The sequence below is a fragment of the Esox lucius genome, chromosome 7 (assembly GCF_011004845.1).
Source record: "Esox lucius isolate fEsoLuc1 chromosome 7, fEsoLuc1.pri, whole genome shotgun sequence".
Taxonomy (NCBI): Eukaryota; Metazoa; Chordata; class Actinopteri; order Esociformes; family Esocidae; genus Esox; species Esox lucius.
In genome coordinates, this window is record NC_047575.1 from 39,977,535 (window position 1) to 39,991,539 (window position 14,005).

At 40.8% G+C, this 14,005-nt stretch overlaps 3 protein-coding genes across 3 annotated transcripts; all 3 read right to left on the bottom strand.

The window, feature by feature from the left end:
- Positions 1-255: 255 nt before the first annotated feature.
- LOC117594675 (olfactory receptor 4S1-like) lies at positions 256-1,203 on the bottom strand. Its single transcript, XM_034292994.1, has one exon. It carries the CDS (start codon positions 1,201-1,203, stop codon positions 256-258), a length of 948 nt encoding a protein of 315 aa, XP_034148885.1.
- Positions 1,204-5,522: 4,319 nt separating this feature from the next.
- LOC117594676 (olfactory receptor 8I2-like) lies at positions 5,523-7,668 on the bottom strand. The gene is made up of 2 exons (XM_034292995.1): positions 7,573-7,668; positions 5,523-6,431 (listed from the first exon to the last, which is right to left on the bottom strand). The coding sequence occupies exons 1-2, from the start codon at positions 7,666-7,668 to the stop codon at positions 5,523-5,525; spliced, it is 1,005 nt and encodes a 334-aa protein (XP_034148886.1).
- A 5,395-nt stretch (positions 7,669-13,063) lies between these two features.
- On the bottom strand, positions 13,064-14,005 carry LOC117594677 (olfactory receptor 4S1-like). The gene has a single exon (XM_034292996.1). The coding sequence runs from the start codon at positions 14,003-14,005 to the stop codon at positions 13,064-13,066; it is 942 nt and encodes a 313-aa protein (XP_034148887.1).

A 14,005-nucleotide genomic window follows, 5' to 3' on the forward strand; every position in this document is an offset into this window, starting at 1 on the left:
TATTCATTTTGTGTACAGTTTCTTGGCAGGTGGTTCAATTTACTGACACACACATTTATTTTCATTGTGAAAATTATGATTCCATTATGTAAAAGAGTATATTTGTTATAAAAAAAATTATAATCTGCCATAGTAATAAACAAGACAGAAAAATCTTGACAGAAAAATCTGACAAAACCAAATGATAAAACTTCATGATTTTAATATTTAGAAATTGTCAAAGCACACGTTGATACACAGAAATGCCTAGCTGCATTACCTCAATCTAACTACAGCAACTTCAATGTAAAACATTTGTCGTACTCGATTTTGAATCTGAGTGAGTTTCATCCCATATATGATAGGATTTAACAGAGGAGGAACAACTAGGAACTCCACAGACATGATATTCCTCAGGGCCAACAGACTGGTGTTACTGCCATAACGAGCATAAATCGAGTCAAAGAATATGGATGTAGAGAAGTTAGCCAGGGTGATAATATGAGGCAGACAGGTCTGCATGAACTTCCTCCTATCTGCCCGGGAACGTAAAGATGCTTTGATGATGTTAACATAGGAAATCAGAATAAGCAATGCTTGGAAGAAATGAGAACATATGAAAATAAAGCCAGCGATGTTGTTCCCAGTCGTGTCAACACATGAGAGCTGCACAACTGCCCAGTTTGAGCAGTAGAGTTTATCAATGTCAACACCACAGAGAGGTAACCTAACTGTTGGTACTATCCCAATGGTGACTTCTAGCAATGAGAAAAGCCATGTTAGAAGAATCAGTGTCCACACTTTTCTAATAGTCATAATACAGTGGTAGTGGAGTGGCCTACAGATGGCAACATATCTGTCATAAGCCATCATTGTTAAGTTGGTAAATTCACAATAAACATAGAAGTAGATGACTAATATCTGTGTCAAGCACCCAATGTATGTTATTACATGAGAGTCAAATGAAATGTCATAAAGTATCTTTGGGTAGAAAGATGAAGCACCAATGATCCCATTAATACACAGATTACAGAGGAATAAATACATTGGGTCACGTAACATTTTCTCTAGAACAATAGTTAAGATCAGTGTTGAATTAATAAAAATGGTGAAGAGGTACAGGATGAGAATAAATACAAAATAGATGTGTCTGCTTGTCTGCGTCAAGTTCAGTCCATGCAGCACAAACACTTTCTCCAGGGAGGAGTTGAACTGAGATGTCATTAGTGTTTACAGTTCATCCAAATTTAAAGACATTCTAACAGTATTTGTGGTCTGAACAGCAACCCCGCCAGCTTTACAACACTGACAGCTCTTCTTTAAACAGTGTAATGAGGTTTGAACATGATTTTGATTAAAGGACAACCCAAAATAAATCTGCTTTAGAATCCACCTAATATTATTTTGAAAAACAAAGTTAGGCAGGAAGCTAGAATATATTGAGCTTAAATAAGTAAATAAGCAATCAAATTTTCATTTCAAAGTCTTAAATGAAGGTTCTTCTTGAAGATAATCACTCACGATTACGGTTTTTGAACAACATATAAGAAAATAAATCCTGTTCACCTTAAAGTTGATCACAGTTCTTATTCTGTATGGTCTCCATAGTGACGGACATAGTAGATTACCTTCTCCTGACCAGGCCAGATCGTACCTGAGTATGACACTTTTCCACCATCTGAACCACACTTTTATTGGGTCGCATCAGAGGACTTGAACGTCATAGCAACGTGAGCTGCATGGAGTAATGACACACTGCTCCCTCTAAAGTGGGAGTGCTATATGAAAATGATATGAAATATAATGTACTCCCACATTGCTGTTAGAAAAATCTTGGAATGGCATTACTTGTTCGTGTTTATACATAATTTTAAATTTGCTGATGGTTTAATTAAAATGATTCTGTTTTACTGTACTAAATGATACATTATACAGGAATCACTGTGCCAGAATAGAATACTCAAGGTCATCAAGCCTAGAATCATGTAGCAATAAATGGATAAAATAACAAATACAGTGGGGAGAACAAGTATTTGATACACTGCCGAATTTGCAGGTTTTCTTACTTACAATGAGGAAGCCCAGAACTACACGGCAGGACCTGGTCAATGACCTGAAGAGAGCTCGGACCACAGTCTCAAAGAAAACCATTATTAACACACTACGCCATCATGGATTAAAATCCTGCAGCGCATGCAAGGTCCCCCTGCTCAAGCCAGCGCATGTCCAGGCCCGTCTGAAGTTTGCCAATGACCATCTGGATGATCAAGAGGAGGAATGGGAGGTCATGTGGTCTGATTAGACAAAATAGAGCTTTTTGGTCTAAACTCCACTCGCCGTGTTTCGAGAAAAAAGAAGGATGAGTACAACCCCAAGAAAACCATCCCAACTGTGAAGCATGGAGGTGGAAACATCATTCTTTGGGGATGCTCTTCTGCAAAGGGGACAGGACGACTGCACCGTATTGAGGGGAGGATGGATGGGGCCATATATTGCGAGATTTTGGCCAACAACCTCCTTCCCTCAGTAAGAGCATTGAAGATGTGTCATAGCTGGGTCTTCCAGCATGACAACGACCCGAAACACTCAGCCAGGACAACTAAGGAGTGGCTCCGTAAGAAGCGTCTCAAGGTCCTGGAGTGGCCTAACCAGCTTTTCTGATGTATCAAATACTTATGTCATGCAATAAAATACAAATGAATTACATAAAAATCATACAATTAGATTTTCTGGATTTTTGTTTTAGATTCAGTCACTCACATTTGAAGTACCTATGATAAAGATTATATCCTTCTAAATGCTTTGTAAGTGGGAAAACCTGCAAAATCGGCAGTGTATAAAATACTTGTTCTCCCCACTATACGTAAAGGTTTTTAGTATTAGAGGTACAGTTAGAAAACCAGTCTCAATCCAAGATTAAACAGTATTACTCTACTATCCAAGTTCCATATTTGAACATCTGAAGTTAGAAAACTGACAAGCGATGCTTTGGCCTTTTCGGTCAGGTATTGTGAGTTTTCCTTAATTCAAACAGTTGTGATTTTGGTGCTTTTCTCACCCAACTGATATTAGTGATTTTTGACTACGTCGCTATCATCTAAAATCTTCATATAGTTTTACTGCTGAGTACTGTCAACATCTACTGTAGGAGCAGAGCTGTCCATCGTCAGTTGCTGATGTGATTCTTAGCGCTGACGTAGCACTGACCATCTGTATACACAGCTGTGACATCAATATAGTTAAAAATATATGAAGGGGTGGCAGTAGCTCCATCTCCATTGTTCAACAGTCACCATACAAAAGCCGCCAAGAGAAAATTCAGAGAGATGATAGGATGTGTATGCAATTTTATTTTGCTCTCCTAATAATACAATAACTGTGTAATACATTTGTTGAATTGGTAATTGGTGATTGCAAAAAAAAATCTTGTATTTATTTTCATGAATAATTATTTAGATTTGCATTTTTGATTTAAATTTGATTAATTAGCCTACACAAGAATGCTTAATCTCCTATTGAAAAACGGTAATGTGTGACATGTTGAATTTATAATGTTTCAATACTAGCCTAAATAAAGAGTTGAATGTTCATTAAAATCTACACAATCCTGTTAAAATGCCAGGTTCTTATTCCACCTTTAATGTGACCTATAACGTGAACAATTCAATTGAAAAACAAATTGAAATCTTTGAGGGGGAAGAATAAAAAACTCACAATAACCTGGTTGCACAAGTGTGCACACCCTTAAACTAATACTTTGTTTAAACAGCTTTTGATTTTATTACAGCATGCAGTCTTTTTGGGTAGCAGTCTATTAGCATGGCACATCTTGATGGATGAAAATCCTGCAGCGCACACAAGGTCCCCCTGCTCAAGCCAGCACATGTCCAGGTCCATCTGAAGTTTGCCAATGACCATCTAGATGATCCAGAGGAGGAATGGGAGGTCATGTGGTCTGATGAGACAAAAATTTAGCTTGGTCAAGAACTACAGGAAACTTATGATCTCTGTAACTGCAAACAAAGGTTTCTGTACCAAATATTAAGTTCTGCTTTTCAGATGTATCAAATAGTTATGTCATGCAATAAAATGCAAAGAATTTACTTAAAAATCATACAATGTTTTATTCTGGATTTTTGTTTTAGATTCCACCACTCACAGTTGAAGAGTACCTATGATAAAATGACAGACTTTTACATGCTTTGTAAGTGGGAAAACCTGCAAAATTGGCGGATTATCAAATACTTGTTCTCCTCACTGTACACCAGTCAAGGTCTGGGTAGATTAGATGGTAAGTGAACAATCACCTCTCATTGTTAACATGTTTGATGCAGGAGAAATTGGCTGGAGTAAAACCCTGAGCAACTTTGACAAGGCCAAATTATTATGGCCAGACGACTGGGTCAGAGCATATCTGAAACAACAAGGCTTGTAGGGTGCTCCCGGTCAGCAGTGGTGAGTACCTAACCGGCAACCGGGTGTTGTGCGCTCAAGGTTTGTCGATGCGCGAGGGCAATGAAGGCTATCCCGTCTGGTCCGAACCAACAGCAGGTCTACAAAACATACAAAACAAGTCACAAAACATTTTAATGGTGTTTTTACGGGAGGAATGTTTCACTCACAGTGCAGCACACCTTGCTGTGTACGGGGCTGCGTAGTCACATAACGGTCAGAGTGCCCATGACGATCCCTGTCCACCGTCCAAGTGCCTACAGCAAATTCCCCTGGCCTCAATCAATGCCTCACCGAGTTGGTGCCATTTGGGCGGCACACAGAGGACCAACAGTATAATAGGCAGGTGGTCATAATGTTTTGGCTCAGCGGTGTACAATATTCATATTATAGATTCTTTAGATCCAAACAAAAATGAGCAAAATATTTTGAACAACCTACTTTGGTTTAAAACAAAGAAAATGAAAGAAAATGAAGCTCAATAAAGAATATTAAACATGAAATTGTTTACAGGAAAAACCAAAACCACCCAACTTCAAGATCCACCTACAGTACAGAACAATACTGTGATCAATATATCACTTTTGTATGTAGTCAAAGCATTGTAGTTAAAAAATTACATCGTCACAAATTATTGAATCAAAAGGAGGAACTTAGACAATATTGAGCTGACTGGCAATTAAAAAACATCAAAACAAGGTAAGACATTTAAAAGTTTAAAATGAAAGTTCCTTGACGGAGTGGTGTATTGTTTAAATAGTTGGTGTATGGTTTCCTCCTTACAGGTGGTTCAACTAACTAATCAGCTAATTTGACGTGACAGGCAAGGTAACAAGATGATTTCATGAACCCAAACACTGAAGTCATTAATTCCAAAAATGTCATGGAAGTTAATGCCATGACAAATAAATATGAAAACTAAATAGGCCCAACAGAAAAGAAAAATCTTAATATTCATACTTGAAAGAATAATGTTTAAATTAAGACAGTGCTGCAATTTTTACTTGTTATTGTTCAAGTTCCAGAACACAGATTTATGTCAAATTGACAAACACGATACACACAAGTGCATAGCAACAATATATTTATTTTCAAACAGCAACTTTACGGTTGAACATCTGACCAACTCTGTTCCGAATCTGACTGAGGTTCATTCCATATATGATAGGATTTACCAGAGGAGGAACAACTAGAAACTCCACAGCCATGATATTCCTCAGGGCCAACAGACTGGTGTTGCTGCCATAGCGAGCGTACATCACATCAAAGAGAAGAGATATGAGGAAGTTAGTCAGTATAATCAGATGAGGCAGACAGGTCTGCGTGAATTTACTCCTATGTGCTCGGGAATGCAAACATGCACGGATGATATTCAAATAGGAAATAACAATAAATGTAAATTGAGAAACGTGAAAAAATATTTGAATAAAGCCATATATGTTGTTCAGAGTTGTATCAATGCATGAAAGCTTCACCACTGCCCAGTTGGAGCAATATAGTTTATCGATATTGATATTACAGAGGGGTAACCTAACTAACAATCCCATACCGATGCCACATTCCAGCCATGAGAAAAGCCATGTTAGAAAAATCAGTGTCCACATGTTGTTAGTAGTCATAATAGAGTGGTAGTGGAGTGGCTTACAGATGGCAACATATCTGTCATAAGCCATTACAGTCAGGTTAGTACATTCACAGTAAATATAGGAGTAGATTACAAATACCTGGGTCAAGCACCCAATGTATGTTATCACATGAGAGTCAAATAAAATGTCATAAAGTATTTTTGGGTAGAAAGATGAAGCACCAATTATACCATTAAAACACAGATTACAGAGGAATAAATACATTGGGTCATGCAACATTTTCTCCAGAGCAATAGCAAAAACCAATGTTAAATTAATAAAAATGGTGAAGAGATATAGCAGAAGAATAAATACAAAGTAGATGTGTCCATTTGTCTGCGTAAATGTTAATCCATGCAGCACAAACACTATCTCCTGGGAGGAATTAAACAGGGTTGTCATTAACAGCAGACACAAATTATTGCTTTATATATTTAAAATAATATAATGCCTCCTCAGTAACCACCAACCACACTGGGGCACTGTCCACTACACAACATTAATAGTTCTTTTTCAAACTGTGTAGTTTGTATTCAGATCCATGAGATCATATTCATATAAGGACAATCCAAAACAACCCTGCTGTAAATGGAACATTAGTGAAAACAATATCATCACAAATGATGGAACATACATATAGGGAGAAACATTTAAATTAATGAACAGAATGTAAGATGAAAATAATACAAATCAAGCAATCACACCAAAAAGTAAAAGTCAGTTCCCCTTGAAGATATTAACTCATGTTCCTTTTTTAACGATCCAGACATTGATCAGTAATGTTTTCCTTGAAGGTGATGATTATTCTTGTTTGGTATTTTCTCTGTACTGAAGGTTGGAGCAGATTAACACCTGACCAGGCAAGATCACGCCTGGGTAAGACAATCTTCCACTCTCAGCACCTCCCTTTTATGGAGTAGAATCAGAGTATCTGAACTCCCTTAGCGACATGTGATATGAAGATTATGTGAGGTGTCCACATTAGGGTTGGGTATCGTTTCAATTATATCATTTCTGATGCCAATCCCGATTCTGCTTATCGAATCCAGTTCTTAACAAATCTGTCACGTCCTGGCTGTGCCCCTAGCCATCTCTGCGCTGGGCTCGGGGCATAGCCAGGACAGGACAGGAGGTGGCATCTAGCCACCTCTAATCCTCTTTGGTCTCCCCAATTGGAGGCAGGTGTTGCCTCCAATTGGGGACCCTATTTAAGTTCGTGGTGTTGGCCAAGCCAGCGTGGTTCATTTTGGTTTTGTTCTGTTCTAGACGGCCCAGGTCACTGGTTGCTGCTTTTTGTTTGTTTGAATCCTTCTTTATTAAAACATGGATTATTTAAGTTACCTTTACTCTGCGCCTGTGTCCTTCTCCCACCACAACCGTGACAGAATGAACCACCTCAAAGAGACACGGCAGAAATGGACGGTAGGGGAACTCCTCGGTTGGCCTGACAGCGACACGGAGGAGGAGGAGAACGCCTACCGTCCCCTGCGGCACACCAGGCTAACACAGCGTCCACCCAAGAGGAGACGTCGACAGAGGCGACGAAAGCAAACCTCCGTGTGTCTTGGGGGGCTGTGGGGGCAAGCGGAGGACCCTGAGGTGTGGCCGCCATCCCTGGAGGAGTGGAAGGACGCGACCTTGCCACCTATGCTCACGTGTGAGGTGGTCCAGTTGCCCCAGCCCTGCCCGGTGCCAGCTCCTAGGTGTCGGGCAACAACGCCGGTGGGGCCAGTGGGGGCTTTCCTGGATGTAGGGCGAAGTGAGGACTGGTGGGGCTTTCGGGACCAGCCGTACCGGTACTCGCAACCAGCGCCCCCTGCTGCCTGGGAGCCGCAGCCAGCGCCGCTAGCGCCCCCTGCTGCCTGGGAGCCTCAGCCACCACCGCCAGCGCCCCCCGCTGCCTGGGAGCCACAGCCAGCGCCGCCAGCGCCCCCCGCTGCCTGGGAGCCGCAGCCAAGACTGGAACCCGCCGAAGACTGGCCGCCGCCGCCCGAGGCCGCCGATGACTGGCCGCCGCTGCCCGAGGCCGCCGATGACTGGCCGCCGCCACCCGAGGCCGCCGATGAGAGGCCGCCGATGACTGGCCGCCGCCGCCTCGTCCCTCCGCCGGCTCCTAACCCTGGGCCGTCTCTCCTCCGCCGGCTGTTGGCCCACTGCCGGCTCCCACGTCTCCTGCTCCTCCACCGGCTGTTGGCCCTCCGCCGGCTCCCCCGACTCCTGCTCCTCCGCCGGCCGTTGACCCTCCGCTGGCTCCGCCGGCTCCGTCGGCTCCGTCGGCTCCTGCTCCTCTGCCGGCTCTCCCACAGGCTCCTGGCCCTCCGCCGGGTCCCCCGGCTCCTGCTCCTCCGCCGGCTCTCCCGCCGGCTCCGGTCCCTCCGCCAGCTCTCCCGTCTCCTGTCCCTCCTCTTCCCCGGCCTGTGCCGGCAGCCCCGTGTGCTGAGCCTCCGCCGGTGTTGCCTCCAATTGGGGACCCTATTTAAGTTCATGGTGTTGGCCAAGCCAGCGTGGTTCATTTTGGTTTTGTCCTGTTTTAGACGACCCAGGTCACTGGTTTCTGCTTTTTGTTTGTTTGAATCCTTCTTTATTAAAACATGGATTATTTAAGTTACCTTTACTCTGCACCTGTGTCCTTCTCCCACCACAACCATGACAAAATCTTGGTTCCAATTCCAATATTCTAAGAAAGAACCCAAAATAAAATATGCATTAATTCTTTGCACATTCAGGCCTTAATAAGTACTGTCAACTCTGTATAATCAACTGTCAACCGTGACAGGAAGGTTTATTTTTCCCTTCATTTAAAAAAAATTACTTATAAGGAAATGAAACTGCACAGCTGTCCTAACTCAACAGAACACATTCCCTTTGTTCTATTACTACCTAGGTTTCACACAAGGTGCAGGCTGTCCTTCCCCACATGGATAGCCTCTTTTACTCTGAAGAGGACTTACAGCATCTGGACAGACAATAGAAGCTCTAATGAGTTTTACAGATGTACAGATTTATGAGCAACCCTATAATCTGCCGATACCAGTCAATGATACCCCCTAGGCAAATACCAGATCCCCCTCTCCTACATTCCTAAGGAACAAAGGACAGATACCTTTATTGGTCTAGGCAGATGAACTGATGGTCAGAGTACCTCTGATATTATGCAGACATGTGTGTCACAACCAAAGACTTAAATACCAGGTAATAGAAAAGCAGACTTCTCAAATGTACATTAGTTCAATAATTTCCATAACAGTCTCTTAGCATGGCACATTTGACGTGGCAATATTTGCCTAATTTTCTTTGCAAAAGCGCTCCATATCTGCTGTGCACAGCCCTCTTCAGATCACCCCACAGATGTTCAATTGGATATAGGTCTGGACTCTGGCTGAGCCATTCCAAAACATTAATCTTCTTCTGGTGAAACCATGTTTTTGTGGATTTGGATGTGAGCTTTGGGTCGTAGTCGTGCTGAAAGGTGAACTTTATCTTCTTCAGCTTTATAACGGACGCCTGAACATTTTGTGCCAACATTTCCTGGTATTTGGAACTGATCATTATTCCCTCCACGCTCTCCAAACATTGCAATAGTTAGCTGAAATCTGTGCCATTCTAATTTTTAATGTAGCATGCTTGCAGCCACACTTTAAATCTTTCTCATAGTTCCTCATTATTGATATAACCCACAATGCAGTTAGTAAAGGAATATTAGCACCCCTAACTAGATGTTCTTCATACTTCTGAGATGTTATTGTTATTTTTTTTACACCACTTATGCTATAAATACTGTCCGAACTTCATAATTAGCAGACTGTTGGAATATATAACTTCATACATTCCTAACTGATGCACAGTTAATTTTTCTGTCCCCTGTTCACTTTTATGGGATTTCTACAACATTCTTCAGGTCCCATTGTTTAGCAATACATTGTGTTGACATTGAGCAACATTTTTCACTATAGGACTTCTGAAATTCACTGAACTCCATAAGAAATCTATTTTCTGTTTGTAGAAAACCCTGAGGTTGTTGCGTAGGTTGTGTACTGACTTGTATTTAATCCATATGACTGACTTGTATTTAATCCGGGCAAAGTATATAGAAATCTCCACACGTTTTAGGGTACCAACCATATTTGCACTGACTGACATTATGTATAACAAAGTAAATCAGCTTTGTGCTCGTTCACTGTTACATCCCCACACATTGGTGTGTGTCCTTGAGTTGTTGTTTGTGTTCTATGTTCAGCTCTCCTCATCTTATTCACATTAGGATCGACAGGATTGGTGCATCCCACTGCCATTTCAACTTGCCCATCAGGCAATGCACTACCGCTGACTGCCAGTTCCTTCCCGCGCCACACTCTGTGAATATAGCCCTGGAAGTATCCTGAAGAGAAAGTTTTGGTGTTGTCACATCAGAATTCAGTTGTCTCTTTGTCCTTATGTAGCTCTGGTAGATATTTTCTTTGTTTATTTTTGTAAGCATTGCTATTATTTTTGGTTATTGGCCCTTTTCGATTGTATTTTTGGGGACAGGGAATAGGGAAGCCGCCCTGGGGTCTACATTCTACACGTAGGCGGTCATTTTCAAAACACACTAGGTTGGGGTGGGGCGGGGGGTGTTTTATGTTGCAACCTCTTGTTCCCTAGACAAGCTGCTGGGTCATAACAGTCGCATATCACTTGCATGCAATCATTTCCTGAAGTATGTAATCCATAGGCTTCACCAGGCGCAGGGTGGGATGTCCTTCTTATGCCCTGAACCATCTTCAGTTCATGTTTGCTTTGGGCCTTTTGCTTCAGTCTTGTCTTCAGATCGGGATTGTTTTGGCCACTCAATAACTTAAGATTTGTTGGCCCAGAAGAATTCTTTGGTAGCAACCGGGAAATGTTTTGGTCCGTATCCTGCTGCATCATTGTCACGGTGGTGGTAGGACACAGGCGCAGAGACGAAAGGGTGGTAGTAATCCATAGTTTTAATCAAAAACAAAACAAAACAAAAGCAGCAACCAGTGACGTAGGGCGTTCAGTACAAAACAAAACAAAAATGAACCACACCGGATGTGGCCAAACACAGAACATAAATAGGGTCCCCAATTGGATCTACACCTGCCTCCAATTGGGGAGACCAAACTGAGTGGAGGTGCCTAGAGGCACCACCTTCTATCCGGTCCTGGCTTATGGCCCCAGCCCAGCGCAGAGCCAGGACGTGACAATCATGAAAAGCCATTGTTATAGAAATGTATTGAGCTGATGTATTTATTAATTCTACAACAGTATAGGGGAGTTGAGAACTACTAGCTTAGTATTGGACCGATTAGATAGGTACCGAGCCTGTTTTTAGACAAGTAGGAAGAATACAAGATATGTTGATGGTGCTGTAATTTGGAAAGGGACAAGACATCGGTGGACAGTTGGAAGTCTGGAGGTATTTGGAAACTTGCGGAGGAGAATGAAACTGACAAGAGGATTAAACCAAACTGGTTTAGACCATATAAACATGTTGATTTTTTTTAACTGTATATCAGACAGACTTTCACTGTTCTGGAGTTAGTCTCTCTCTGTCTCTATTTGCAAATATAATAAACTGTTATTGTGTGAAAGAAAATCTGTCTTACCTGCCTTAGAGTTCTAATTAGTGAGTTTCTACCAGACCATTCAGAGATCCTCATTGTACAGTAAATGAAAATAAAGTTGCAGCCATTCCTGCCCAAGCCATAGCAATACCTCCATATGTTTCACGGATGAGTTGAACGGAATATAAAAAACACTCTCCAAACCATCTGATGGTGGATGGTCTACTGACATACTTCATGACACGCATGGTACTCATTGTGTGTAGTACATCATTTTATTCCAGCCTAGATAAGAATTCTCTCACATATAGCCCACACAAACCTCACTCAGGGATTGTTCTATGTTTTTACTATTTTCCACATTGTAAAATAATAGTGTAAACATCAAAACTATCAAATAACACACATGTGTTTAACAATTTAAAAGCCTTTTCATTTTAGATTCTTCAATGTAGCCACCGGACTTTGATGACAGATTTCTTGACAGTGGATCTTGCTTTTACTATACTATCTCTCTTGTTTCAGGCCCTACCTTTTTATGATTCTATAGAAATATAACCTTGCAGGCAGGTTAATTAATGGATCTAATCTTGATACAAGATCCCTTGCACCAAAAGGGAACGAGACAAGATGGTCTGGGAGGTGTGGGGAAAAGGTGGTGAACACTTTTGGGGTATTGATCTTGGAAAGGGTACCAAGTCTAGTGGGATAAGTTGGGGTATTCCTTTATTGTTCTGTTTTTATTTGTTCATTTTGCCCATAATATTTCTGTTTTTTGTACTAATAGAACAACCCTATACTATGAGTAAAATCTGCTGTATTGGTCTTTTATTCTGATTATCTCCAGCAAATATAGTGATACAGAAAGCCACTCAAACAACTTTGACATTTCAAGCATTGTTTGTTATGGTTTCACATATAATTTGTTAAAACTATTAGCCATCACATGGTTTAATTATTTATTTATTTTTGTTAATCAAAAATATTTTATGAGTGTATTATTACTGTAACGATACTCAGCTAGACATTTTCCTATCATAGATTTTAACAAATTACTGTAATTGAGGTGCACATTAATTACCAGTTATACATACTGTATCTGCACTGCTAGTTAAGTTGATCTAACTATAATTTCTAACAATAAATTCTGAGACATCCATAAATGTCTCTGTAAAGTTATTATATTTTTCAGTTAAATCATTGATCAAAAACTACGGAGGTTTAACAAAACAGAGATTTACAGCTGAAATAATGTATTGTTGTACTGAATAAAAATCCCCCCAAAATTGGGACATGTTTATAAAGTAAAAATTAAGTACATATGTTTAGTATTTGCATATCTTTGATATTCAATTAAACTGCTTAGTGTCTGCGACCCATTGACCCCATCAGTATATGTACATCTCTTCCAAATCACATTTACACCAAACAACAAAAAATTTAGCTTACAGCAGAAACTTTACAATTGAACATCTTTCTTACTCTATTCCGAATCTGACTGAGGTTCATCCCATATATGATAGGGTTTATCAGAGGAGGAACAACCAGAAACTCTACAGCCATGATATTCCTCAGGGCCAACAGACTGGTGTTGCTGCCATATCGAGCGAACATCACATCAAAGACAAGAGATATGGTGAAGTTAATCAGTGTGATCAGATGAGGTACACAGGTTTGCATGAACTTCTTCCTTCCTGCCTGAGAACGCAAAGATGCTTTGATGATGTTCACATATGATACCAGGATAAGTATTGTTTGTGAGACTTGAGTTGATGTGAAAATGAAACCGTAGAGGTTGTTCAGAGTGATGTCAATGCAAGACAGCTTCACCACAGCCCAGTTTGAGCAGTAGAGTTTATCAATGTCAACACCACAGAGGGGTAACCTAGCTGTTAGCACTATTCCAATAGTAACTTCCATCAATGAGAAAAGCCATGTTAGAAGAATCAGTGTCCACACTTTTCTAATAGTCATAAAAAAGTGGTAGTGGAGTGGCTTACAGATGGCAACATATCGGTCATAAGCCATCACTGTTAAGTTGGTAAATTCACAGAAAACATAGAAGTAGATTACATATATCTGGGTAAAGCACCCACTGTATGTTATCACATGAGAGTCAAATGAAATGTCATAAAGTATCTTTGGGTAGAAAGATGAAGCACCAATGATACCATTAATACACAGATTACAGAGGAATAAATACATTGGGGTTTGCAACATATTTTCCAGAAATATTGTGAGGATCAATGTTAGATTAATAAAAATGGTGAAGAGATATGTGATAAGAAGAAATACGAAGTAGATGTGTCTGTTTCTCTGTGTCACATTCAGTCCATGCAGCATAAACACTATCTCCTGGGAGGAGTTGAACAGGGTTGTCAT